Genomic DNA, 26,647 nt, shown 5'->3' on the forward strand with positions numbered 1-26,647 from the left:
CAAGGATGGAAGTGGTCCCTGGGAATGCCACGAGCTCCCTGAAGGGCCGATTCCTGGAAGGGCACCCTGGGACGGTGACTGCAGGAGTCCTGTATCACACGGGCAGCTGGCCTCAATAGGTCCCCTACACTCCCTTCCAATCCTGGGAGTCTGGGGTCTATACCTGAGAATACTGGGGCCTTTTCCAGCTTACAGGCACGAGGACATTGGAGTTGGAGCCCGATGAGGCAGACGACGTGCTCCTGGTGACGGCCACGGCCCTGGGCTTCCCCTCACGCCCGGAGTTCTGCAAGTCATCGTACGGCCTCCCGATGATGGGTGTCTTGACAAAAATAAAGAACACAAAAGCACATGTTCTTCTACTCATTAATAACTGTAGAATATGGGATTGCTCTACCCAGCAGCAGCCAAGAACTACTTATTTGATTAAATATCAGACTACAGAAGTTCAGTGTTGCAAGTAGGCTAATTTTCCTGATGCTCTAAATCATTTTGCATCTTCAGCATTTTCCCACCCTCTTTAGCACCTGAAGACAGCCCAGTTGCTTATTCCTAAACATATTTCAGAAACCCCTGGTAAAGACTAGAAGCAAAACATTCAGGAAAGCAGAGTCAGTTTTCAGATGTGTAAGCTTGATGGGATTTTTTATAGTTATAACAGACTAAAATTCCTTCCCCTCTTCCCAGACTTCACTCAGCAATCTTTATATGCTCTCAATTATTTGAAAATTTAAATTATTTATATCTTTTCAATTATGTAAATGAAAGAAGCCAGAGTGAGGTACTTGGGCCCCACACTTTAGGAATTTCACTCCCTGAGAGTTTATTTCACATGCTGGCGTGTGGTGGCTGGATAGGATGTTCCTCCCAAACAGGTCGCCTCTGCAGGAACCTGTTCACGGGCCTACACTTGCACATGGCAGAAACCAGCTGGTAACTTTCTACCTGGCTCTGCGAGGCCCATCAGTCCTGAAGAGCTGGGTCTCTGAGGTGTGCAGCTGACTGGATGTGCGTTTTCTGTTCTTCTTTAGAACAGAATAAACTTAAGTCAGAGTAAAAGTGACTTTCCCCCACTGGTAGCAATGCAAAAAAATGCTAAAAATGGAAAAGTATTGATCTGATACTTTAATATACATACTAACTATAGATGCAGGTTATTGCAATGGCAGCAAAATAATATCTCATCCTGAACAATGACATAGTAAGAGGTTCATGAGTCCACTGCACGAGAAAACCCAACCTGGCTGTACCCTGCCTAACAGACTGAGTAATTCCCGTATGAGCAGACCTGGTTTATTCCTTTAGTGATTTATTCAATTCAGCAATGTCGAAGAGTATTAAGTACCTAACACGCACCAGATACCATACCAGAGCTTGGTTACAAAATGGACAGATCGTAGTTTCTGCTTTGGGGGTCTTACGGATCATGGGATAGGAGACATAGGAAAGCAAAGCGTTTCTACATCTTAGACTAAAACAGTTATGTACAGGCTTCCCACATGTTCATTAACGGATCAGCAGGTAAATCTGGGCCCTTTCTGCCCTTTCTTAACTTCCAGATCCTAGCTTGGTTCGCTGGTCCCTCCTCCCTTGGCAAGAATTTAGATAATTTTCCTGGTTTAAAAAGCAGTGCGGTTCTGGGGAGCAGCTGTAAAGATGGATTCTGTATTCCTGTCAATCTCTGTCATTTGCTGGTCTGGCTGCAGTTCAGAGAACAAGGTTGTGGATACAAAGAGGATGTGACACATGTCAGGTAAACAATGAGTGAAGGTCATGGTTTAAAATGCTTAAGATCATTCCATTTTACAAAGATTTTTTTTTTTTCCCAATGGAAGTATAATTGACATACAACATTATATTAGTTCCAGGAGTGTAACTTATTGATTTGACAATTGTATATATTATGAAAGTTATCTTGCTTTTTTTAGAACTTGTTTTTATAGAACTGAGGCTAGCTTCTATTTTTAGAAGCTGCCAATTGAGAGCTCAGGTGAATATGACACTCAATGTGTTCTTAAAAAACAGAACCTAATTGAAGCCTTAGAAGCCCTCATTAGAAATAAATGGAAAATAAGTCTCCCTTTAGCCAGGCAACTGGTTTTGACCTCTGCCACTAAATATTCTTGCTAGAGCTTACAGAAATAGGTAACATACCTCTGAAATATCAAAGTGAAAGTCCAGGGTTTTTCCAGGTAATTCCTTCGAAGCACTAGTCCATACTCGATGTATTTCTATCTTTGAGAGGTCGCTGTGCTGGTAGGAAGGCAAAACTAGGCTGGCAGATCGAGAAACTACCAGCTTCAAGATATTCAAAGCTTCTCTCCAGTGAACACTCTGAAGGAAATGACACATTCAGTGGTAAGAAATAATTTCATTTTAAAAAATATACCACCAGCTACTCAAACTCCTTCTGACCAGTCAGAATTCACAGATTTCCAACAGTGAAGGAAATTCCATGACACATGAAAGATAAAAGATGTAACAAGACAATCTATGTATAAGATGAGCTACATTTAGAAAACAAGCAAATAAAAGATCAATTTTAGTTTATATTCAAATAAATGTTTATGATAACAAGGTACCATTTTTGCTAGTGAGGCCCCTCCTCAATTTGAATAAAAATAATCCTCAATGCCTTTATGCTGCTGACCACTCACTCCTTCTCCAAATTCTCCGCACCTCCAGCTTCCAGCGTTCCTTAGTCCTTCTCCTACATCTCTGGCCCTTCCTGCCCATTTCCGTCTTGGGCGCCTGATCGTTGCCCTCAGCCCTCTTCTCTTCTCACCCCATGTGCTCCTCATGACCCAACCCAGGAATCCGGGGGCCATGCTTAACTCCTTTTTCCTTACCTCCTGATAAGTTGCTCTCTCTCTCCTTTCTTGCTGGCACTGGCTCAGCTGGGTCCTCTCCAGTCTCTGCCTGGCCTCTTTCAAAGCCTCTTAACCGGACTTCCTGGTGCAGCCGCTACTGAAGTCCATCATCCCCACTCCAGCCTCAGTGACCTTTGTAGAACTCTTCAGACCGTACTACTTCCCTGCCTCCTTGAACAGCTCCCTCTGGTGGACAGGGGGGAGCCCACACTCTCTGAGCGCGGCCCACGGAGGTTATCTCCCCCAGGCTAGAGCTGGAGGTCCCCCAACCAGGCGAGGTCTCTCAGCCTCGGTGCCTCTGCTCATGTTACTACCTCATCCTGGAAGGAGGTAAGAGCCCCTGCTCTCTGTATCAGCCTCTCAGGAGCCCACTACTCCCGGAAGGCTCACTTGGTTTCGCCATCTGTGTCTCCCTCATGACCCCCAGGCAGACTGAGGTGCTTCTTCCACAAAACTATTGAACATAAATGAACCAACTTGATAAAATATTGCTATTATTATTTGCCCAGGCTTTGGATTAAAAACACATGGAATAAAACACCTTTCCTTCACTGTTCAATTCCGCATAAGGGAGGTCATGGTGTGTGAAATGAGCTGCCATTCAAGATAAGATTCAGAGCACCCGAGACAGCCCAGAGGTCTAAGATAGAACAGGCAATCTAATAATACAATGATTTTTTTAATTAGGCAGGGCACACAATTAGTAGAAAGATGTGAGTTGACCCTCAGCCTCCTGTGAGTGTAGAGTATTACTAAATGCCTTCCATATGGCCGAACTACTACTGGCTCACAGTGACTTGAAAACAGAAAAAAAGCTCAGGAATCATTTTTAGCATTAAATAATTTCTGCAAGTAATGTGACTGGTGAAGTTAAGATGGGAAAGGACGTGTAAAATTTGCATTATGTGTCTTTGTCAATGAATTTAAGCAGAAAAAACTTAACACTTGCCTTTGAACTCTGCAGCTTGCCAAATACACTATTTGTTGGCTAGAGTATTTTCAAGCACATTTATGTAAGTTTCCTAACCTTAGTTACCTCAACTCTAAAGTGACAATTTTAACTTCTGAATTAACATTTCACATGTTGAAACATCTTTCCTAGAACCTGGTACATGCAAGTTCCTTTTCTCTCTGACTTCTCTGAAATAGAATACCACACATAAGACCCTGTCCATGCCCGCCCAGCCGGGTGTGTACGTACAATACCCAGTCTGTTAGTCTGAAGAGGCAGAAACGTGTCCTCTGAAGGCTCAGGAAAGCACAGGATCTGGTCCTTTCTCCTCAGTATATCACTCAGGGTGCTGGTCAACCATCTCTTTTGATGGCTCTCAGCGTGTTTCAGGCATCAATGGGTAAACGCATGGCCTGGCGCCCACATAGCTTTGTAGCCACATTCAAGCTACATATTTTCCTACTGTTTTTCTGGAATGACTCTGGAAACACTCTGGTTCATAAGTGAAGTTATTAAAAAACTCACTTGCACATATTTTTCAATCGTCTTCAGAACTTCCACATTAAACTGCTTTACAGGAACAACAGAAAGATCCATGTAGCTGAGCAGACTGTAGATCACCTGCAGCAGGGGCTGCTGCATACTAGGGAGGCCCTTCTCCAGCAGCTGTGGGAGGCAAGGCACAGTACAGTGTGAGTGAGTCTGACACCAGATTTCCTCTCAGAAGCCCCGATGTTTCCCCGCACCTCTATGATCACGTATTTCCTTAGGAGGGAAAGGAAAACCTGACTGCAGAAGAAATGGAGATATCCAAGGCAGTGCCGGTAGGTCTGAATATACCAAACATAATATTCACACAGTGGAAGACAAAAAAATACATTTCAAAAGGAAAGCATCAAATGCCACTTATTACTGAAGGTCACAAGTTACAACCAAAGGTATAATTTACCAGTTATCAAACTGGCAAAGATTAGACATTGATAATGGTCAATATTGGTGCAGACGTAAGATGGGTAATCTTACACATGGGTGGAAATACAAATTGGATAATATGGCAGTTGAGATCAAGAGTACTGGACTGGTTCACAGTTACTTTTGAAATTGTAATTACACTTTTAGGAACTTTCCAAACCTAGAGAAAGACATGAAAGTTTATAAATAAGATTTCACCAAGGCATAATTTGTAATAGTAAAACTGCCCCCACAAAACAAGAAAGCTTTGTAAGCAGTTTAAATGTTAAACACTAGGGAAATGGGTACATAAGTTATGGTAAATTGTATGAAGTATGTAGTCAACAGAATGACAGTTTTTAATGATAGTAAAGTATATTTAATATTTAGTAAAAGAGGAAGGACATACAATTTCTACATAATAGATGATGCCATTATTGATGTGAATAAGTATGTGTTTATAGAAATAACATTGGAAAAAAATCCATCAGCATGCTAATAGTGCTTCTCTCTAGATAATATAGTCATTTTGGGTGATTTTTTCTTTTTCTTTTTCTTTTTTTTTAAGTTCTCTTTACTTTCGAAATTTTTCAGTTATGAGCATTTACTCCTAAAAAATATCAAAGATCTTTTCAAAAAGGAAAGCAAAACAATGAGAAAATTTATGTGACAGACATGATAAGAGATTACTGTTCAAAGTAAAAAATTACAGAAATGATTCAAATAAATGCTGAAATTCCACATCAAAACTGGTCAAACGAAATAAACTGAGCACTTAACATATGAGGACATAAATAATTATACAAACCTATTATGTGGAAAAACGAACATCTTCACCAGAAAGGAAATATGTAAAGAGAAGAATTTGAAAATACTAATAAAAATATTAAACTGACAAAATGAATAAATGGGATGATAAAATTTAGTGGGGATATGGGAAACTTGAACACTTATACACCACAGTTATAGTGAATTGGGAAAGGGTGTAGACCGATTTCTCAAGTGCATAGGAGAACTAAAAAAATAACACCCACCTATTTCTACCCTTAACCAGGATAGTTACTTCAGGAAATGCCACCAAAAGAAATGACTTAAATATAACCTTAAAGTCTACATAAAAGGACCATTTGTAGTAGAAAAGAGTTATGAATATAAGCAACAAAATGGACATGGTTAAGCAAACAGTGTTACATTAACCTGAGAGAATTCCAGAGTTACTGAAAATGACACTACATGAGTGTGTCAACATACTGAAAAATACGTACAATGTTAGTGCTACGTGAGAAGGCTCAATGGGAGTATTGCCATGACCACCTAAAATCATATGTATATGCCTGGCCAATACCTGAAAGAACATGCAATTGAAATAGGAGCTGATATATATTATATATGCTGGGAAGTTTAAGTTGATAATAACATTTTTGGTGATAATTTGTGATAAAGGCTGAATAGAACAAATTAGGTCATCCATTTTTCTTCTTCTTCTTCTTGTGGTAAAATATATAACAAAAGATTTATCAGTTTAACTATTTTTAGGGGACAGTTCAGTCACATTAAGTACATTGACACTGTTGTGCAACCATCACCACTGTGTCAAGAACTTGTTCATTATCCCAAACTGAAAAATCTGTAACATAAAACAAGAACTCTCCATTACTCTGGCCTCTGGCCCCTGGCAACCACTATTCTATTTTCTGTCTCTGTAAATTTGCCTATTCTAGGTACCTGATAGAAGTGGAATCATCTAATATTTGCCCGAATGTGTCTACCTTAGTTCACTTAGCATAATGTTTCCAAGATTCATATATATTGTAGAGTACATGAGTGGTACTTCATTCCTCTTTAACTCTGAATAATATTCCATCTTACGTAAATACCACATCCCACTTGTGTTTCTGAAACTTTTATGTCTAGTGATCCAGACAAGTTTTTCCTCCTTTGCTCTCTCACTCGTCACCTTGTTTTAAAACAGGCATCGTCTGCCTTTGAAAGCAGGGCGTTGGCAAGGGTTATCCCAGCGCACCTCGCTGCCGAGGTCTGCGTGGGCTGTCTTAGTAACTCTTGCAGGGATAGATGCGACCGAGGTGATCATGAAAATGAGCAGCAGGGTGGCACTTAGGAGAGGTTCTTTAAAAATGCCAGGGATGGGGGTGTGGAAGGAGCAAACGAATCATTGGCTGTTGCCAGTGTGAATACGGCGCAGGTATTGCCGATCTGTATCGCAAATCAGAATCCTGCAGATCAACTATAAATGTTGACAATCATCTCTAAAGATTGATAGTTGATGATCAGCTGTGGAGATAACCAGCCCTGTCCAAGGCAGAGGCTTTCAGTCTGGTGGAGACTTGACTAACTTATTTGCATCCTGGATTGGTGACCCAACTGAAAGAAAAATTAGAATGTACCATCCTCAGCACTTCTGAAAAGGCCCAGCCAGAGGTATGAAGGTGTAGCCCCAAAGGAAAAACAACCCTGAAAAGCCAAAGCAAGGTAGCCTCCATCAGCCATTTGCCCCACTGATTTTGTGACCTCGTGTATGAAGCTAGAGGAGGGGGTGCGGTTCTCACTTGCCCGATATACTTGTAACGATTTGCTAGAAATACATTTGCATGAGGACAAAAATCCCATTCCAGTTTTACAAACAAATATATAAGATGAAAACAAAAAGTTTAGTTCAAAATAAACACTTTGTTAATCAGGTTAGAGCAACGACCACTAAACCTATCAAGCCACATAGTAATTCCTTAAATAAGGTTTGAACACTCAGAGTAACTAGGATAAAATATTCTTGTCTCTGCCAAGTGGTGACAGGTATTGTGGTAAAAAGAAGGTATAGCTTGAGCTTCGGAGGCAGCTCTACCTTGGTTCAAAGGCTGGCTCTGCTTCCTTAAACTAAGGCAGCTCAGGTAACCTCAGATTCTTCTCAGTAGTACCTATTTCACTGGGTTGTTGGGAGGATTTAAAGTGATCCCATAGAGCATCTAAGATAACTGATAACAGGCACTCAGTAAATGAAGTTAAGAGCATTACTACCAGTTCCATATAGATATTTCATCCATGGGAACTCTAATAGGTTTTACCTGCAATTGAAGAGCTTACCTCCGCCAGGTAGGTAACCATATTCAAGGTAATATCAGCATATGCTTCGTGAAGGTATCGGCAGACCACGTTGACCCACGTCGCACAGTCCCTTGTGTAGCTGTGTGTTTTATAAAGAGTCATGACATGTGCAAGATTGGAAAGTTTGGGGTTCTTCTCTTCCAAACAAACCTTTTAGGAGAAGAAAACCAATTAGGGATAAAACATTCCTGATGAATAGGAAGGTAGGTTAGTGACTTTGCTCTAAGTTCTGGCCTGGAAATCAGATTGATAACATTTTTCAGTAGGCCACAGAAGTGCCTCTCATAGTAATGAGCTATGATATCATGAATAATTTTCACAAATTCTTTACCTGTCTCCTCAAGAAGGAAACCATAAAAGACAGTGTGCATCAGCCATTCAGAGATGCAAATTACTAGCAATATCAGTTGTTCTTTTCAGGTTTTGTGAAACTCATTGCCTGCTCTGGGCCTGGTAATCTCGGTCCAACACTGGGCCTTCCTGAAGTATGGCTCTGCCTGAGCGTGGGACCATAAATCATACCTGAGCAATCCTTTCGGCTACATCCTTACAGAACGGATTGGGATTTTCAAAATGCTGAATCAGCTGGGGCAGGAGACATAACACGTTCAGTGGAAACCCTGGGTTAGAGAAGAAAGAATGGAGAGAGCTGAATAGGGTACATTTTAGCTGTTAACAGTGGGAAGGAATATTATATATTTTATTCTGAGGTGATGCAAAAGCAGTCTGGTGAGTCAGCTTTAATATAATCCAGCGGAAAATCCACCAAAGATAGACAATCAATAATGACACCAGTTATGAAGGAGGCAATGCAATAGATTTGTAATTTTAAGATACAGCGATTGCCTTGCTATGGACTGTTTGTGAACACGGATGACTGACACAGGTTTTAAAAAGCTGATTCAAATGACCTGAAGCACTAGTTTGAAATTTTTATCAAAAAACGTATTTTAAGAAAAGCTTCCATAATGTAATATCTTTGTATGGTGACAGCAACTACATTTCTCACCTTAAAAGCGTATATAATTGATGAATCACTAAGTTGTCCATCTAAAATCAATAAAATATCTAAATGGTATTTCAATACAAATGATAAAAAAAGAAAAGTTTCTATGAGAGGATATAGGACAACTAATTTAAGTCATACTCATGTAATAAAAAAAGACCCTTTAGAATGATGAGAAATGGCTTTAGTACCACTGTGTGAAGTTCTAGCTTCATGATAAGAATTCTGGGCTGCAGGCCACGGTATTAAAATCATAGTTTGTTAATTTGGTTTAATTCAAAACAATATGGATCCAAGCGAATTTTCAAGAGGAAAAAAAAAGACTAAGAAAAAAAGATTTAGGAATTGAGAGAAGGTAAAAAAAAAGTCCATCCAAGAGCAACAGAATAAACATTATCTGCAATTCGATATGGAAAGCATAAAGAAATGATAAATATCTTATATATTACCTCTGTCCCTTTTATGTTATTGCCTTAAAAACATCTTCTATAATATAAATGATTTTTAAGACTTATGGATAATTTGAAAAGAAGAAACAAACTATTCCAAGGAACCATTTCTAAGCAGAATTGTTAAAAGCATGGAAACCACACCATCTTATTGTGCTAAACATGAACCCAACAACGAGCGGAACTGTTCAAGCGACGCCGGCTTTACCAATAGCTTGGGATGAATCCACCATGGATACTTTGGACACTGGTGTCAGCAGGCTGAAGAGCTGCAGGGTGAGGTCGGTGGTGGTGAGGGAGGTGAATCCTTTCAGCAGCAGCTGCTGCAACCCGGAGAAGTCGGCCCACTTGAGCTGCGCCTGGAGCTTCTCCAGTTTTTCCCGGTTCTCAGCTTTATCGAGTGGCATGTGAGCCAGCAGTCTATTCAACAGCCTTAAGGCCATTAGGTATTCGAACTCAAAATCAGATTCCATCAGGGCCACTGTGACCCAAAAGATGGTGGCCAACAGAGTGGCTGGATGGTTTATGTGCGACGGGTCTGTGAGGCTGTCCTTCAAGGAGGATGAGCTTCTGGTTTTGGAGGAGAGGGCTTGCTGGGTACAGGCCTGAATTCTGTCCAGGGTGGCACTCCGAGGCGGGTCTGAGGATCGGTCGACAACACCGAATTTCTTGGGCACAGAGAAGCTTCGTTGGTGCCGGCTTCGCTCTCCAGTTGCTGCACTGCCACTGGCTGTCCCGGGGTTTACGTTCAGTTGTCCTGTGCTCTTTCTGCTCGCTGTTAGTTTAGTGTTAGAGCTTAAATCTGGTGATGAAGAGCTGGGTATAAAAATAAAAAAGTTCAACAGAAAGCCAACATGCTTCAGTGGAAAGCCAGTCCTTCCCCCAGCCACCCATATTCTTAAACTTAACAGAAAAAGTTTCCCTGTTTTTAAACTTAAAGCCATATAAAACACAGCTTAATCAGAACAACCCTCACCAACTAACAACAATAAAACCTAACACTGACTTCCACTTATTAACAGGTTAAAAAAATAAGCAGTTGGCTATAAAGTTTACTAATCTTTTATTTACTTTTTGTTTGCATTTGGTAAGAGTAATTATGAAGTAAAATGCACCTGATAGGTATAAACTTTAATAGTCTACCAACTGACTGATAGGGAGAACAGAAATGGAAAAGATATCTAGAAATGAAAAAGTAGCAAATATTTCTCAGAGTAACATTTTTGTACCTCAGAAATTTATGAAAAAGGATTTCTCTCTCAAGCTGAAAAGATAAAAATTTATCAACATTCTTGCTAAATTTTTACTGATTTTAAAAATTGAAGTACATATAATGAATGTTCACTGATTTAGATAATAAATCTGTAGGTTTACATAAATATGTATCATGTTGATTATCACACTAAAATTACCTAGCCATAAAAAAATGTTCAATTTAAAAATGAAACAAGGCTTAATGTGATATAATATTACTGACTCAAAATCAAGCAAGATGAGCTCAATTACACAAACAGAATATGGAATCGTGAATGATTTGAAATGGGTGATTGAACATGGCAGGTGCAAAAGGAATTAAAAAATAAAAAAGAAAGATCCTACAGTCAGAATTTCTTTACGTAAAATCAACATTTATTCCAATTGTTTTTATAGTGATGGTTCAGATGAGTTTTATATAATTTAAAAATAATATTTAGCTTCAGCTTCTGTTTACAGTGTAATACACAAAATACTATAACATTTGAAAAAATACCTACAAATGAAAATGCAGTATCATTAATACTTGTCCTACTTAGAGACAGCATTTGTTGTCTGTTGTACTTACGTTTTAAAATACTTACATAATGTGTGTGTGTTGCAGCTTCCTTTTCTTTTTAACTTAAGAAAATGTCATATATACTTTCTCGAGTCATAAGTAGACTTTAAAAACTAGATTTCTTCTTTAGACTTTGCCCCAAGCCCAGGCACCTCCCAAGTACTGAATACAGTACATCTCATTTTGAAACGGCCGTAAGCTGGCACTCACCGAGATAACACCGTTAGGAGGTCGCTGCTCTTCAGGCAGTCCGACAAGTTATCCACAGCGGCTTCCAAGGTAAGAAGCGCTTCCATTACATAGCCCTGCCAAGCGTGCAAAGAGGACATTTTGTACTGCTTATAACTCCTGTGAACTTCCTGAAGACATATTTAATGAATGCAAACTTTATTCAAAGAATGTTAATATCGTTGAAAGCTAGACAGTCACTGATACCTTGATTTCCAAAGTCTAAAAGCAAACTGTAAGGGCCCCTTAGGAAATTCGATGGCTTAGGAGTCAGCAGACAGTCATGAAGGTTTCCTTCCCTAGGTCTGAGGTCCTCAACAGATCAATCTCATTTGAAACCCAACAGGGAGGGGCAAGGCTAAAGGGGACAAGCATGGGCCCCTACTGAGGGGATGATGGGCATTTGACATGCAGAGTGACAATGTCTGCAAGCCAGAGTTTAAGAGACAAGGTGTGAGAGGGCAGTGCCTCTGTGGCAGTTTAAATAGCACTTCCAGTGCCAGAAGGAGGAAAAGAAGCTAGAGTCTATAGGTGTGCAGCCTCCTGAGATGCAGGGACATTTCTGATGGAAAAGAAGGGCTTGGCCCAAGCTACCGAACTTGCAATGTCCTTGGTTCTCAACCCACCCAGCTCCCGAGGATCTGGGGTCCCCAGCCTACAGGTGTGGCATCTCCTCTCTCCATTATTTCTTCAGCTCTTCTCAGTTAACTGAAGGCTAACCATACACAGAGGATGGTGCTTTGCACAGATACAATGGAGGTCCCTTCTCTTGTGGGGAGATAGTACAACTGCATCCCAGGTTGGTAGCAGAAAGACAGAACAGTGCCAAATAACTCCTCCATTCACTGCCAAAAAAACCCGACATGACCAAAGGATTTCAGTTGCTGGCTCAGTAACACAGTATCCATTGCATTTCGAGGGCAAGGCTCCCTGGAGTGAGTGATTTTTGTAAACATGAATGTCAACCTCTGAAATTTTTTAAATAAGTTGTACTTGTCCGAGTGGCTGGTAATTTGCAAAAGAAGCCTCAGAGAAAGTTGTTAATTTCTCATCTTTGAAATGGGAGAAGGATGGGTTCAGTGGTCTTTTCTTCCTTACCTGAATCTCATCTCCGTGTTCTCCAATCACCTCTACCAGTCTTGAGAGAAGGTCAGACAAGGCATGGGCAGACAGAGGCTGTTTGAGCGCCCGGAATATCTGGAAGGACCGACCGGCATAATGCCTTGAAGAGCTTGCAAGCGCTGTCTGCAATGCGACTTCACTCAAATGCTGCTCCAGGTGAAAACCTAGGATGCAGAGAGAGAGTTAGGTCAGCCACTACTCTGCAACTGGGCTGTCAGTTATCTGTAAGTTCAAAATGGGCTAACAGCACAGGGCTATGTGCCGGTGGTACTCATTTACCTCTTTAAAATAAAAAAAGCGAATTTAAATGAATCTTAAGGAGGCATAGTAAAGCAGAAAAAGTTAGGAGCTTTGGAGCAAGCTAAGCCTTGATTTTGCATTAGGGGTTTTTGAGACTCTGGGAAAGAAACTTATTTTCTATGAGCCTGTTTTCTTATCTCTAACTTGTGAATAACAGCCATCTATCTCAGACAGTTGTGAAAATTAAACAGTAAAAAAAAGCTTAGTACAGTGTCTGGCGCACAGTATGTGCTAATAATATATCATTATTTATTATCCTGCTGTTTTTCTACATTGCTCTTGACTACTTTTTACAAAGAATACTTTTACTCGTTTTTTTCATAAGAGAATTGGCTAGGAACAGATTTTTAGAATACCTGTGGATCTAGTCAGCTCTAAACACGACCAGGTCTGTACCAAAGTCTCTGCTCTTCAGAATAGTCTATAAACATGCAGACAGTGAAACGGGGACATTGCAAAGCGGGCAGTCACCAGTGACACTTTTTCCTTAATATCTGTTCTTCCAATAGCATGAAGTGACTCTCAGTCATCAGAAAACCCCTTGACCAGATGGAAGTGCAGATGTAAGGTAAAGCCCATGACTGAATTCTGGGCCATTAAACTAACTCTATCCTGTTGTGCCTCTATGCAGGGAGAAAACCTGGCTGCGGGAGTCAGAGGACATGACGAAGGCTGCGATTCTGACTGTCTCCGTGATATAGAGGGCTCAGTGGCAGGTTGCACTGACCCGTGCAAGTAGACGAGGAGAGAGATTTCAGTGTCGTTGTTCTTAGCTGCCACCTGACTGTTGGAGTCTAGGGACACACAGACTGTATAACAAAATGTTTTTGCTGGGCAAACAAAGGTGCCTGGAAAATGGACTCAGACATATTCAGGGTGGTCAACACATGATTAAACCATATAAGCAGTTCACAACTTATGAATGGATCATGATTTAAAACCAGTCTTATGTCTTTATGTAGTTTTTCGAAAGATATTCCTAATTAAGCCATTTTACATGTGGGGGATTAGGTCCCCAGGCAATGAAAAGTTTATTTAAATCATGATGCTAGAACTATGCTAATAGGATCGCAGAACCCTGCTACCACTATGACAGCGTCCTTTGAGAAAAGCTATTTAATGTGTGAGAGAGAAAAGGAGAGTCACATGGTGTACCTACATTCCCCAGCCTTCCCTGTAGTTAGGTATGACCCTGTGCTTGAGTCTTGGCCAGTGGTATGTGGGGAGAAGCACTGAATGCCATGTTCAACGCCGGCATGTAAACTCCTCTTGAGAAATCCTCTGCTCACTTCCTCCCCACCTGCTGGCTGAGGCACTGGGTCTAGTAGGGGTCTCTGAGCATAAGAGCTAACAGCGCCATAGGATGGTGGATCTTTGAAGCAGCAGGTGGAAGGCCATCTGCCAATCACCCACACAGAACTGTCACATGATCCAGAAATAACCTTTTATTTTGTTAACCCGCTGAGCTTTGGGAGTTGTTTGTTATAGCGGTTTATGCTACCTTGACCCTTAATAAAAGTGTTTCCAGGAACACACTTGATTGTGCTATAGTGGAAACAGGCAGAAAGCAAGAATATACAAGGAAATTAGTGGGTAAAATATCTTGGGCAACATGTGAGAAAACTCAGGCTCTAAGCAGCCCGAAGCACCCCCAGGAACACAGTATAACGCATTTGTGTCATTTCTCATTTTTGTTATCTCCATTCAATAGAGAGTTTTAGAGAAATTAATGGTTTACACACAGTACATTTCTTCCTTTGGACTATGTTCAATGATTAAGAGACTTTTAAGTGAGGGAAATACCAATGTAAGAGGTCTTAATGTTTCAAAGAAACTCCGAAGAGGAAAATCCAAATAAGAAATAGCAATTCTATTCCTGGAATGACTTCTCATTTTAGCTTATCGATATTTTTTGTTTTTTTTAGAAAGCATCCTCTAAAAATGAAAAGAGATGTGGCAAATCTGGAATGTTTCAAACTGTGCGATGCGCTAATTATCAGAGCAGCTGGGAAAGCCGGTGAGCCTCATTTAATATGAGCAGCCTGGCGTGTGAAAAAAAGGTAGGGACAGTTCTTGCATCACGCTGAGGAACCGAATTCAAACGCAAATCAGCTCAGGCTAAACTTAATCTGATTGGAATTCAGCTAAGGGCTTCAATATTACGATGCTCCTAGAGTCTGTGTAAGAGTTACACTATGTTCAGAATACTGAATGCTTAGAGGCAGAGGAAATAAATGTTAGCAAAGACTTTTAAAATCAAACGCATTTTATTAGAAGATTCTTTTTTAAACCAGTTTGCAAGGCTGGTAATTTCTCATGGTTGAGTCTGAATACAGTCCATTAATAAGATTTATTGCTCATGGCCTGCTTCAAATAAAATTAATATGAAAGGCATAGTTTAATTCTAGTGACATAAATGAAGCAAGAACAGTGACCTTGGGGGAATTATTTGAGAGAGCATAACGCAAATATACATGACAGCAACTCTCACGCAGTCAGGCACATCTGAAGGAAGCTTCAAAGCTCTGTGTGAATATTCTTTTGCTGTGGATGCCAAATGCAGGAATGAATGTATCTCTGTGCACAGAGTGTAGGTATTTGGGAAAAATGAGTTCCATTATAGAAAAAAACGCTGGAAGTGGGGTTTGAAGAAATAGGAGAAAGTACCTGATTTGGAATCTTTAAATACAGATACAACATGACGTAGAAAATGAGTGAGCTGTTCAGCACTCTTTGAATTTTGATTTTTGGGTGTGATGTCTTCATGGCACCAGAGTGGACCAAATGCCCTTAAACAAAACATACAAAATGTCAAAAATATAACTATCATTTTGCATTTTAGAACCATATCCCTAGGTACACCTCCAAAAGGCAACACATGTTTTCGAATTTTATTAATGAATTCGAGGGTTTCAGTCTTATAAAGCTTAAGAGCACACTCAAAACAGATCGAGTTAATTTACAGAGACATGATTTTTCTTATATTTGACTAATACAATTAAAACCCCTCAATTCACCAGAACAGTGTTTAGCACAAAATAGGTGCTATTTAAGTGTTTGTGAAAAAAAAAAATGATGTAAAATAAATAAAATATAGATTGAGACACAAATTCAATTGCACATTTTAGGATTTGCAAAAATAATGCTTTTATCAGTCTCACATCATTAGGTTGCCAGATAAAGTGGACCCAAATTGAAGATACGCCCTTTGTGGCCTACTTGGATTTCAGCATAAGACTGGGATGGAGCCATTTGTGAGAATTTCACAGAACAGCCTCCCCAACATGTGGTCTTCACAGTGGTGAGGGGTGACCACACCTTTCTTTTCCACAAACCACTCAGGTACCCTGAATGTAGACCCCATCAGCCCCCTGCCTAAACTTCCTGCTCATTAAATCCTGTTTGAGCTGAGAAATGCATAGAACATTGTTTTTATTAATAGAGGAAAGAAAATGGTCTGGCCCATTTTCTGCATTAATCAATACACTAGTTGAAGGAAGAAAAATCAGGTGAGTTGCCAGATACACAAATACAGGCCAGACTTCCAGGACTTAACTCACCGAGAGGGGATAGCTTCCCTGGGTCCCAGGTAAGCATACTTTTAAATAAATATGGGAGCTCGGGGTGTTAAGACATTCTGAAGCCATATAAGCCAAATTGTTCAGTAGGAAACACAGATGACTTGAAAAAAACAGAATTACTCACAATTTTTCTTGATTTTGATTTCTTATTAGTTTGAGTTTCTTTCCTATCTTGCTTTCTATTGTTTCTGGTTTCTGACTTCTGTTTGCAAACGACTCTTTGGACTAGATGAGCAGACAATGGTCCGCTGTGCGGCTGCTCCTGGGTTGACGATGGCTAATATCTTTGGCTTCCAGAGCCACGTTCATTGCCAAGTCTCAGAACTCCCAGATCCTGGCAGTATTGATAGATGGTGAAAGTCATGCTCACCATGGGGTGCTACCACCTCCTGCCCCCATCTGTGGCATTGTCGCTATGCAGTGTCCCTGCCAGTCACTGTGACATCGGAGGGATCTTAAGTTCTGCCAGTGTCTGCCTGGCACACAGACTCCAGCAGAAGCACTCAGAGGAGAAAATAAGACTTTTCTAGAATTCTGGGCTTCCTTTTCCATCTGTGTGCTTTTAAAGTGAAGGCATTTTCCCAAAAGACACGGAGCCTGGCTCTGGACCCCTCATTACCTGGTCGTCAGAAACTCGATGAGTTTGTTTGCCTTCCCGTCCGCGTCGGCAGCTGTGCCCACGTCCTCTGCCTCCTGGGTCATCTGCGGGAGGTTCCCGCTGCTGCCCCCCAGGCTGATGCTGGACGAGGTGGAGCTGGAGCTCAGGCCTGAGTCTGGCACTGGGGACGGCTGGTCCTCCCGCAGGAAGTCAAAGCCGCCTGGTGAGAGAAGAAGGTCAAGGTGGAGTGTGTCGGGCGGGGTGCTTAATGAGGTCAGGAGGTGAGCATATGGAAGTGTGTACTTACGTACATTTTTTGAAGAAAAACACTTGACCTTGGCTATGGCTACGATTAAACAAGACTGACAGTCTCTCTGTGCTTATGGAATAATTGCACTGCCATGTAAACCAGAGTGTGGTTTGGTAATAGGACTGCGATTTGCTATGTTCTACTCTGGTATTTTAATTGATCTTTGTGCAAAAGAAAAGGTGTGTGTGTGTGTGCATGCACACGTGTACAGGCTGATGAGCAATTCTCTTATACATTTGGACCTAATTGTGTTGTTCACAAATTATTCCTGGGCATCAGACTACTTAAACATATGAGATGACACCATTTTTGAGGATACAAGGATCTAATGGCTGATGAGCAAATTATATATAACAATTTTGAGTAACTGTGTCCAGATTTGTGAATGTGAGTACATTAATATATTTTAATAAAATATGTCCCATGCTAGTCAAAGAAATATGGGGTAAGCAAATACTATGTTTTTTTCCAACTACATATTTGGTTATCATTGTATATCTCAGGGTGTGTTGTGGGCTTGAAAACATATGTATGTAACGATCCTTTTTCTCCTATTAACAACTATAAAAAGTACATAGTTCTCTTGTGCCTGGCAGATATATTGAACTAGGAGCAAAAAGCCCTGGGTCTGAATATCATCTCTGCTGTTTATTGTGTAATGTCAGGGAGTTTATTTAACTTCTCTATATAGTAGTATATGTAATTATAAGATGAAAACAATCATTTCTATAATACAGGTTTTTAGTGTGGATTTGAAAGCAACTATGGCTGAAACAAGGTAGTCAGAAAATATTTGATAAATGCTTATGAAAGGGAGACCCTTCCGAAACCTTCTGTACACCTATTCCACGTGTGTGATAGACTTCTCTTTGGCTATCTGTTCTTTGTCTTGCCTATGGTATATTGTGTTCTGTTTGGAAAATCCCCACTCTATCATTTTATGTCACATCAGTAGCATAGCGAATGTAAAACTGATGTACTCAGAGATGCAGAACTTAACAGACATTACAAATTCTCAGTCTAAGGCCATTTGCTTAGTGGAATATATCCTTATCCTGGATTAGAATTAGAATAGTCAGAAGTCTTCAGATTCTTTTAATTAAGCATCTATATAGTAAAGAGAGTTTTGTGTCTCTGAGAAGCTATTGGTGGATTATTTTCAATCAAGTGTAGCATGGTTCAAAATAAAGAGCTTCAACTGAGGTCAGTAGACCTTACATCTCAGAGTTAATGACTTCATATTTGTTTTCCAAAGAGATATGTTAATAGCTGTCAGAGGACAAGACAGTGCTAACAGCCAGGGATGAATAAGGGGCATATATTTTTCAAGGTTAGGAAGAAAGTACATGGACACATACGAAATGCCATATCATATCCAATGCCAATTATCATACACAAAATAATAAGGTAAGGAAGTAGGCCCACGACTGCTGGTTCATCATTATTTTAAGATATTTTAAATGCTCTGGTTCTAAATGAGAATGACCGAGCAACCCTCTGGCGTACGTTCTCATGAGTAGCTGGACACAGCAGAGTAACTTATTGGACTCAGCTAATGCTTTCTGTTCTCATTTTTAAGGAGAAATTTTTGGCTTCAAAACAGCAATGATTTTTAATAGACATCCACTAATGATGCCTTCCAGAAAAGTCAGTCATTTAATAAAGTGACAATTCTTCTGGAGGGACTAGAAGGTACACAAGGGATATATCTGGCACCTTGGCAATGACCTGTGCTCAAGGCGATGGTCACTGTTTTCTGCTCATCCTTCAGGGTTCTAACCGATGCCCTCGGCCAATGGATATTTTAATTTTCGATGCATCAGTAGGAACATATTGGATGAGAGCAGTAGTCATAATAATAAGAAAAGTATACTTGAAAATATTTAATAATGAGGAATTTTGAGTGGCAAGTGAACATCCAGTGAAAGGGTGCATATTTATTATGCTATTTTATCATTTGGAAAGTCAGGGGGTAACAGCCACTTGAGAAGTCGACTTGGCTCCGTGGCACGTATGGTTATCTATCTATGACTCTTAGTCTCCCCCGAGGCTCCTCCTTTTGTTACCTGTGTAGAGATATTCAGGTTGATAAGCGGGTTGGACTGTTAGAGTCTTAGCTTCCCCCAGTTCTCGAGTCTGCAGGAGCACAGAAGCAATGGCATGAAAATTGCTGTTGCAAGAGAGGGCGATCAGGAGGTGAAGAAGCAGTTTTTTGCTGTGTTCGAAGACTTCAGGCCGGTAATGGTCCAAACCTGGAATAAAACAGTGGAATCTCTTAGCATAAACACATTTTAGGCTCGTTTAGATTCCAGGGATAGTAAAGATTCCAAGATGCTCTGGAGGGACACGTTGAAAGAATGTTGAGTTTTCTTTGTTATTGTTTATGTTACCAACATAAAGATGTCGGGCTTAGGAAAAACAAAATGTTCTATTCCTTAGATCCAATGTTCTCATAAAACGCTGATAGATGGAATTCTCTTGACCTCGCTGTAGCATTTGATGTGGTCAACATTTCTCCTTCCTGTATTTCCTGGTTACTGAGGATTCTAATTTTGTTCTTCTCTCCAACTGAACTTCTGAGTCTCCTTGGCTGGTTCTTCTTCCTATTTTTCCTTTACAACTTGAATATTTTAAAATCTCCGTGCTTGGCTGGCGGTGCTCCGTATTCTTTCTTTCTGTTTCCTGACCGCATCTCATGGCTTTAAGTTTACCGCACGTAGCCAAAGACCCTCCAAGAGGTCCAACTTGTTTTGCTATCTTTATAGGAATGTTAATGAGGTACCACTCTGGTTAGATTAGGAATAACAGGAAGAATGTAAACAACAACTGATCAATGGATATTTTAGAGCAGAAGTCACAGAAGGGCGATGAGAAACGGAAGAGACTGAGTCAGAAATGAGGAAGGCAGGATGCTAATGCACAAGGAAAGCTCTGTGGACTATGCCTAGAGGTGTCTGGCCCTACTGGCCAAGAGCCCTCTAGAGTCCATCTTACCTAAGAAGACAGCATGAAGTAATAATGGTAGATGCAGGGCCCAGTCTTCTCTTACACTGTGATCCACCACCATCTCAGTCATGAAAATCACAGCAATATTGCACCTAATCAATGAAAGGATGAAATCAGTGCAACTTCTGAAGAGGTTGGAAATACACTGAGAAATCATTAAGTCACAATTAAACACGACTCCTAAGAATTGGTGAAGAATTATGTAAGACCCTTATTCCAGGGAAAGGAGTTTAACCTCTGACCTAACACAACACCCCACAAGAAGCGGCAACGTGGATGGAGCTCATCACATGATGGGGAGTCGACTCCTGGGAACTAGGCAATAAGAGCTGAGGGATGGAGAGGAACAGAAGACCAGGGCCCTCTCTTCAAGTTGCTCACAATCCCGAAAGCATAACAGGCTGAATACACACATCAAGGAAAAATTCAAAGGGCTACAAGGCAGCTTTGCACATTGGTTAATCTTTGACCAAACTACCAATGGGTTGAGAGCTGCGATTCGAGTCATGCACGCTTCCTCTGACGTCAAAGGTCATTTCATCTGATGGGACCTGGAAAAACTTATCTTCTTCTTAAGGCACGGGAAGTCCAGTCAAATCTAAATGGTTGTTTCCGTCTACCGGTACATGCTACTCACCTGTGGAGTGGCCCCCGGGGAGTGATGGTCTCTGGGAGGTAGTCAACCAGGGGGGCCCAGCATCCTCCAGTACAAGGCATGGGTAAGGGCTGCGGCTGCTTGGCCTCTGTAACAGTCAACAGCCAGCCCGTGTAGGGAGAAATGGGGTCATCTGTCGGGTGAGAAAGACAAGTGCGCTTTATTTTAAGGGAAAGATATTGTTTTCCACACTTGGTGTTTGTCAACAAGATCTTACCCATTCATGCTTGGAAAAATAACTTTCTAACCATTCAATTTAGTATGAATTACATGATCAAATGGGTTAGAATTACTTGATTAGGTTTTCTTGCCCCATTGTTTTTTGATACCAAATTTATAGTTATTTATTACCACACAATGGGAAATATGCACACACATAAAGAAAAACATCAAGTCATCTGAATTCCTATTACAAGTGAACACTTGCTCTTTCTTCAATCTTTCCCATCACTGTAAAATGCAATCCCTTATTCCCAGTTTTCTTGGGACTCTCTGGGGTCATCCCCGACTTCTCTCTCATGTCTCGCATCCAGTCATGATGCTAGTAACAGTAATAATAAAAATAATGGCATCAGGAGCTGCCATGGACAGTCCTTACTTTATTCCAGGAACTGCTGTGTGCATTTCACACATTAATAGCCCAACAGTAAGTACCTATTTTCCCTATTTTATGAGGGGAAACTGAGTTTGGGTAACTAGCCATGATCAACATATTCAGTGAGCTCTACCTTCATAATGTGTCTGGAGTATGAATGTATGGTTCTTTCATAGAAAATATACTTCAGAGGCTGAGTACAGTCCCTCCTTTTGGATAAATCCAGGCTATGAAGCACTGGGCTGCTGGGTCTCTCCTCATCGCTTCTTAACCTTCCTCTCTGCTGATCCCCTCAGGAAGTCAGGGAGAAAATAATCACCCTGAACATACTGGACGCCTGGCCATCAGCTTTTGAAACTGGCCTACTAACCTGTCTTCTTGTGGCATAGGGTGTATCCCCCATTGTGCAGCGGGCACCAAAAACAGGCCAAGGAGGAACCGGTCACCAATGACCTGAGGGAATTCATGCCCTGTTAGACATGCCGCTGCCCCCAACACAGCCGAAGTCAAGTCCTGTGACTTGAACACCTGGAAAAGGATCTCTGTATATATTTTATGGACCTTCTGTGACGAGGTAGTTTGAGAAGCTTGATTTCATTTTCCCTTATAATGTAGTTTAAAATAGAAGCTCTCAGTGCCCAAGCAACATGCTAGACCCTAACTTCTCTAGTCAGTAACGGTAATCATGTAAAGATTATTGACGTATGACTCACAACTCAATTCAAATTCTGTACCAGGATTTGCCCATGAAAATGTTGTTTATGCTGGAATACAACAAATTTACAAACATTTCTAGGTAAAAGAGAGGCTACAATGATGACATTAGGCTTCTCTTTATGCCTATCTGCATTCACAATAGCTTTTTTTCTCTTTTACAAATACATTACTTTTTCTCTGTCTATAATGTCAGTGATCTGAGTAATAATAATGACGTAATTATTATCTCATTTAATTATAATTACCCTCTGAAATTCACTATTTAGAAATAAACAAGGGATTTGAGGTCTTAATATGATAGGGCTTTAAGGATATATTTTCAAAATAATTATTGCTTTTCTTCCTCTGTGTTTCTACCAAATTCTATGTCTTGCACCCAAAACAAAGAGATGTATTTTAAAGGAATCAACTGGCAAAGGTCAGAAATATTCCTGCTGTAAAATCCACGGTCATAAAGTGTTATGTTATGCTTGCCATGTTCTGGGAGAGTCGGAATTTGACTGCTTACCTTTCTCATGATTCAATTTTCCTGTCCTCAAATTTTGAGTTACCAAATATTGCACAGGAACCAGATTTTTCTTGACTGAACAGCTCTCCACTTCTCGGGGACTACTGTCCTCATCTGTAAAATCTGGTCCCACCTAGAACTAACGGTCTGTGCTCCTGATTCTCAACTATTTCGTGTTTGGATGGTACGGTCCCCTGACTGGGCACAGAAAGGACAGAAAGTACCAACAGCTTTATTTCACCTCGTCCTGACAGTACTAGTAAAGCGTTATAGGGACATAACTGAACTGAACCTAAGGTAGAGGAAGGCAATTATATATGCACTGCAGACATTCCTTCCTTTGGTGTTTTGAACAGTGGAGAACTTCCTGCCTGTACATCAAGAGACCGAGTAAGGGCAGCCGATAGGTGGTGTCGGCAGAACCGCTCAGCTCTTACCCACTCTGCACGTCTCCCATAAAGACAAGATGACGGCTACAAAGGCCTGAAGCAGGGCATACAAAATGAACCTGACTTGTGCAATATCATCATACTTACAATCCCCACCAAAACAGACAAAGTCCACCAAACAGCGTACTGATTTCCTAGCATACCCATTGTCCCTGGGGCCATGTATTCTGTGGTTCCACAATTTCCCTAACTTGTAGGCAAGTAATAACCTTTACCTGCTCAGTGTCTGCAGAAGCTGTTCAGGGCTTAAACAAAATAAATGTATGCATTGCCCTCTTTGGTTTTCCCAACCTCCCAAGGTACAAAGAAATTCCTATCACAATTACACCTCCCAATTTAGCAAGGTTTTTACCTGGCTTCTGAGAGTCTGCCATGGAGAGATTCAATGTGAAAACATCCTCTCCTGGACGAGCTGACTCACAAAGCTTAAAGGTTAAATCCACTCCCAAAATAGGTTGGAAAATGGAACTGCAACATTTGTTTTCTAAGGAACAATAGCTTACTAGCCTTTCCCCAACTCTATCACCAAGGGGAAAATGCCAGGAATATGGAAATACGGATTTGGGATGCGGTTTGAAGTTGAATTGTCCACTGCTAGGCTTTCTCTTGCTTTTAAGATGCCAGCTCTGTGCTCATCTGCACAGTTGGATTAAATGGTTACTGAACATTTATGGACGCTTTTTTAGTAATTAGACCAAAAATAATCAAAATACTCATTTTCCATTCTCTGGCCACTCACACTGCATCTGCAGCTCCACAGCCTGCTGGTACTTACTTTTATCCTCATCATACGACCCTCCAGAGCTGTTGCTGTATCTGGACTCTAGGCGAGTATGGGCTCTGATGACGTTACTAAACCTTCAAATACAAGAACAACCATCAGAAATACTGGCGCGCGCGCATGTGTGTATGCGCTGTTTACTCAAAAAATACGCTATTATTTAGCGGTTGATTTTGGCAGCTAGTTCCAATGAGACTGTTCCCATAGGAATTCACCAGTGGTCACTCTTATTCATAAGCACACGGTCAAACCTTGGAAAGTTGTATTTTAAGGCTAATATTTGAATTGAACTAGAAAATGGTAACATTAGTTTGGAAAGAAAAATGGGCATGATAGCAAATAACATGAATCCTTTATCCACATGTAGGCTGCATATGGTAGGTGGTTGATAAATACTTGCTGAATGATTGAACAAGTGCATAGAACTGGAAATATACAAAAAATACAAAAACGGTTTCATGACAAATCTCCGGCTTTATCAGCTTTGAAGTTTCCCTTAAAATGATCTGAAGGTATTCAGGAAAAGGTACTAATTGAGGTGTAATATAACCAGAGGGGCTCTTTCTGTCTGGGTTCTTATGGGTTAACAAGTAACCATACAAAACAAGTTTAGGTTTAGTAACTTCACACACATTATCTCATGTAATCCCACTCGCCCGTCTTTGGAATAAGCATTATTTACTTTACAAATGAGGCAACAGGCTGAGTGAGGTCAAGTGACTTGTCCAGTGTCAACCAGAGGGAGGGGCAGGAATGTTTTTGGTGTCACGCTGCCTCTGAGCAGGTCAAACACACGAGCTCTCATGCACTAGCTCTGTGATCCTGGGCAAGTCCTCTCCCTCTTTGGGGACCCTGTTTCCACACCTGCCAAACAGGAATAATAATAATACTTCATTTATTTTGCTGAGATTGTTGTGGGAATCATAAGAAATGATGTGAGAAATCATCCATCCATAAGTATTAATTATTATACAGTTGACTCTTGAACAACACAGGGGGCAGCCCGTGTACCTGAAAATACATGAATAACTTTGGACTCCCCCCAAAATTAACTACTAATGGCCTGCTGTTGACTGGAAGCCTTACTGATAACAAAAACAGTTGGTTAATGTATATTTTGTATGTTGTATGTATAATATACTGTATTCTTACAATAAAGTAAGCTAGAGAAAAGAAAGTATTCTTTTCAAATTGCCGCACATCTCCAAAAAATTTTCCAATATGTTTACTGAAACAAATCTGCATGTTAAGTGGACCCACACAGTTCAAACCCATGTTGTTCAAGGTCAACTGTACTTCTAGCTTGGATTTCTAGAAAGTTTTTACCCTTTGGGGCACCAAAGCTTTCAAACCAATAGCATTTTTATCATCCAAAGACCTATAATGTAGGGTAAGGGTGTGGTCAAGGGGACGTGTGAATAAAATGGTACATCTATATTTTATATAAAATGATACAAAGGTTTTATCTACTTGACATATGTGCAGCCAAAGCAAAGAACTAAGGCTATCTAGAAATATCTGGATAACTCAAAGTAGATGTCTCCCCTAAATTAATGACTGGCTCTTCTGCCTTAATTGACAACAGATCTATACTCTCCTTCCCTCTACAACACTGGAAAATTCAGGGCTACAGTGTATGGAGAAAGAGTAATGTTTCAGGAAAAAGTACAGGTTGTGCCATCAAGATGCCTACCTGGTCCCAGGTGTAAAACCTCAAGACGCTGTATCCATGATTTAGAATTGCTGACTATAGCAGAAAACATAACAGACTATAATGACTTTGGTTTTATTCACTTCTTAGACATTTACAGCAGCTTTTTTTTTCCTGACCCAGCAATCTTCTTCCCAGCAACTCTTCATTTCAAACATTCTTCACTGTCATATCTTTTGGGCTATTGCTTTGTGAGTCCATAAAACAGAATTTCTAGGGAATCTGCTTAGTCTGTCTCAGTCAGACCAGGACTTAGAAAATTAGAAAAGAGACGAACCTATTACCTTCTGAAGATGTTCTTTAATCATATTTATGCTGATAAATGCAAAGTAATACACAGCATATGCACAGCCTAGACATCACTCAGTGAGCAATAAAAGCAGGCTGATGGAAGGATTCCACATCTGGAGACTTCCAGGGGAGAGAACGCCCCATCGCACACCTGGCTACTCATGCACCGCGATGCACACTGGGTTTACCATCATGCTCTGGACGGCCCAGGCAGGGAAGAGTTACAGAAAGGATGGCAGTGCTCCTCTGTGCCTTTCTGAGGCAGACCTGAAGGAGTGCTGGATGTAGTTATGAGGCCAAGATGAAGGGCGGCAGCAAGCCCCTTCCGGACTGTTCTGATTCCGGAGAAGATCAAAACCATAGTGCACTGAAGTGTACACTTGGCAAAGAAAAAGGTAAAAACTGCCTCCTAAGAGTAAAATCTGTTATTTCCCTTTGCTTTCCTGAATTGAAGGAAATAATTGTGGAACTTCAAGGATTAAGTAGACTGAATAGTCTTCTAATATCAAAGGTACATGTCTTAAGAAATAAATCATGAAAATGGCCTGATAAGAGGAAAACGAAAGGGATGAAATGTTTTTCTAAGTTTCCTCTTGATTATTTAGCTCAAATTAATACTTAGGCAACTTGCTGT

The 26,647-nt window shown here is 40.6% G+C and overlaps 1 protein-coding gene across 7 annotated transcripts in view; it reads right to left on the reverse strand.

Annotated features, from left to right (window-relative positions):
* Positions 1 to 26,647, reverse strand: part of FRY (FRY microtubule binding protein) — a 387,367-nt gene that overhangs the window by 41,468 nt on the left and 319,252 nt on the right. For all 7 annotated transcript variants that reach the window (XM_057489806.1, XM_036905022.2, XM_057489778.1 and 4 more), the window contains 14 exons: positions 24,006 to 24,088; positions 20,944 to 21,094; positions 20,295 to 20,398; positions 19,367 to 19,552; positions 17,012 to 17,210; positions 15,479 to 15,600; positions 12,488 to 12,675; positions 11,372 to 11,466; positions 9,557 to 10,164; positions 8,416 to 8,513; positions 7,873 to 8,043; positions 4,348 to 4,488; positions 2,155 to 2,334; positions 164 to 322 (listed from right to left, as the gene is read on the reverse strand). In XM_057489806.1, the coding sequence (XP_057345789.1) occupies positions 164 to 322; positions 2,155 to 2,334; positions 4,348 to 4,488; positions 7,873 to 8,043; positions 8,416 to 8,513; positions 9,557 to 10,164; positions 11,372 to 11,466; positions 12,488 to 12,675; positions 15,479 to 15,600; positions 17,012 to 17,210; positions 19,367 to 19,552; positions 20,295 to 20,398; positions 20,944 to 21,094; positions 24,006 to 24,088 (2,485 nt within the window). The remainder of the gene's footprint in view (positions 1 to 163; positions 323 to 2,154; positions 2,335 to 4,347; positions 4,489 to 7,872; positions 8,044 to 8,415; positions 8,514 to 9,556; positions 10,165 to 11,371; positions 11,467 to 12,487; positions 12,676 to 15,478; positions 15,601 to 17,011; positions 17,211 to 19,366; positions 19,553 to 20,294; positions 20,399 to 20,943; positions 21,095 to 24,005; positions 24,089 to 26,647) is intronic.

Source organism: Manis pentadactyla, chromosome 2 (assembly GCF_030020395.1).
Source record: "Manis pentadactyla isolate mManPen7 chromosome 2, mManPen7.hap1, whole genome shotgun sequence".
Lineage (NCBI taxonomy): Eukaryota > Metazoa > Chordata > Mammalia > Pholidota > Manidae > Manis > Manis pentadactyla.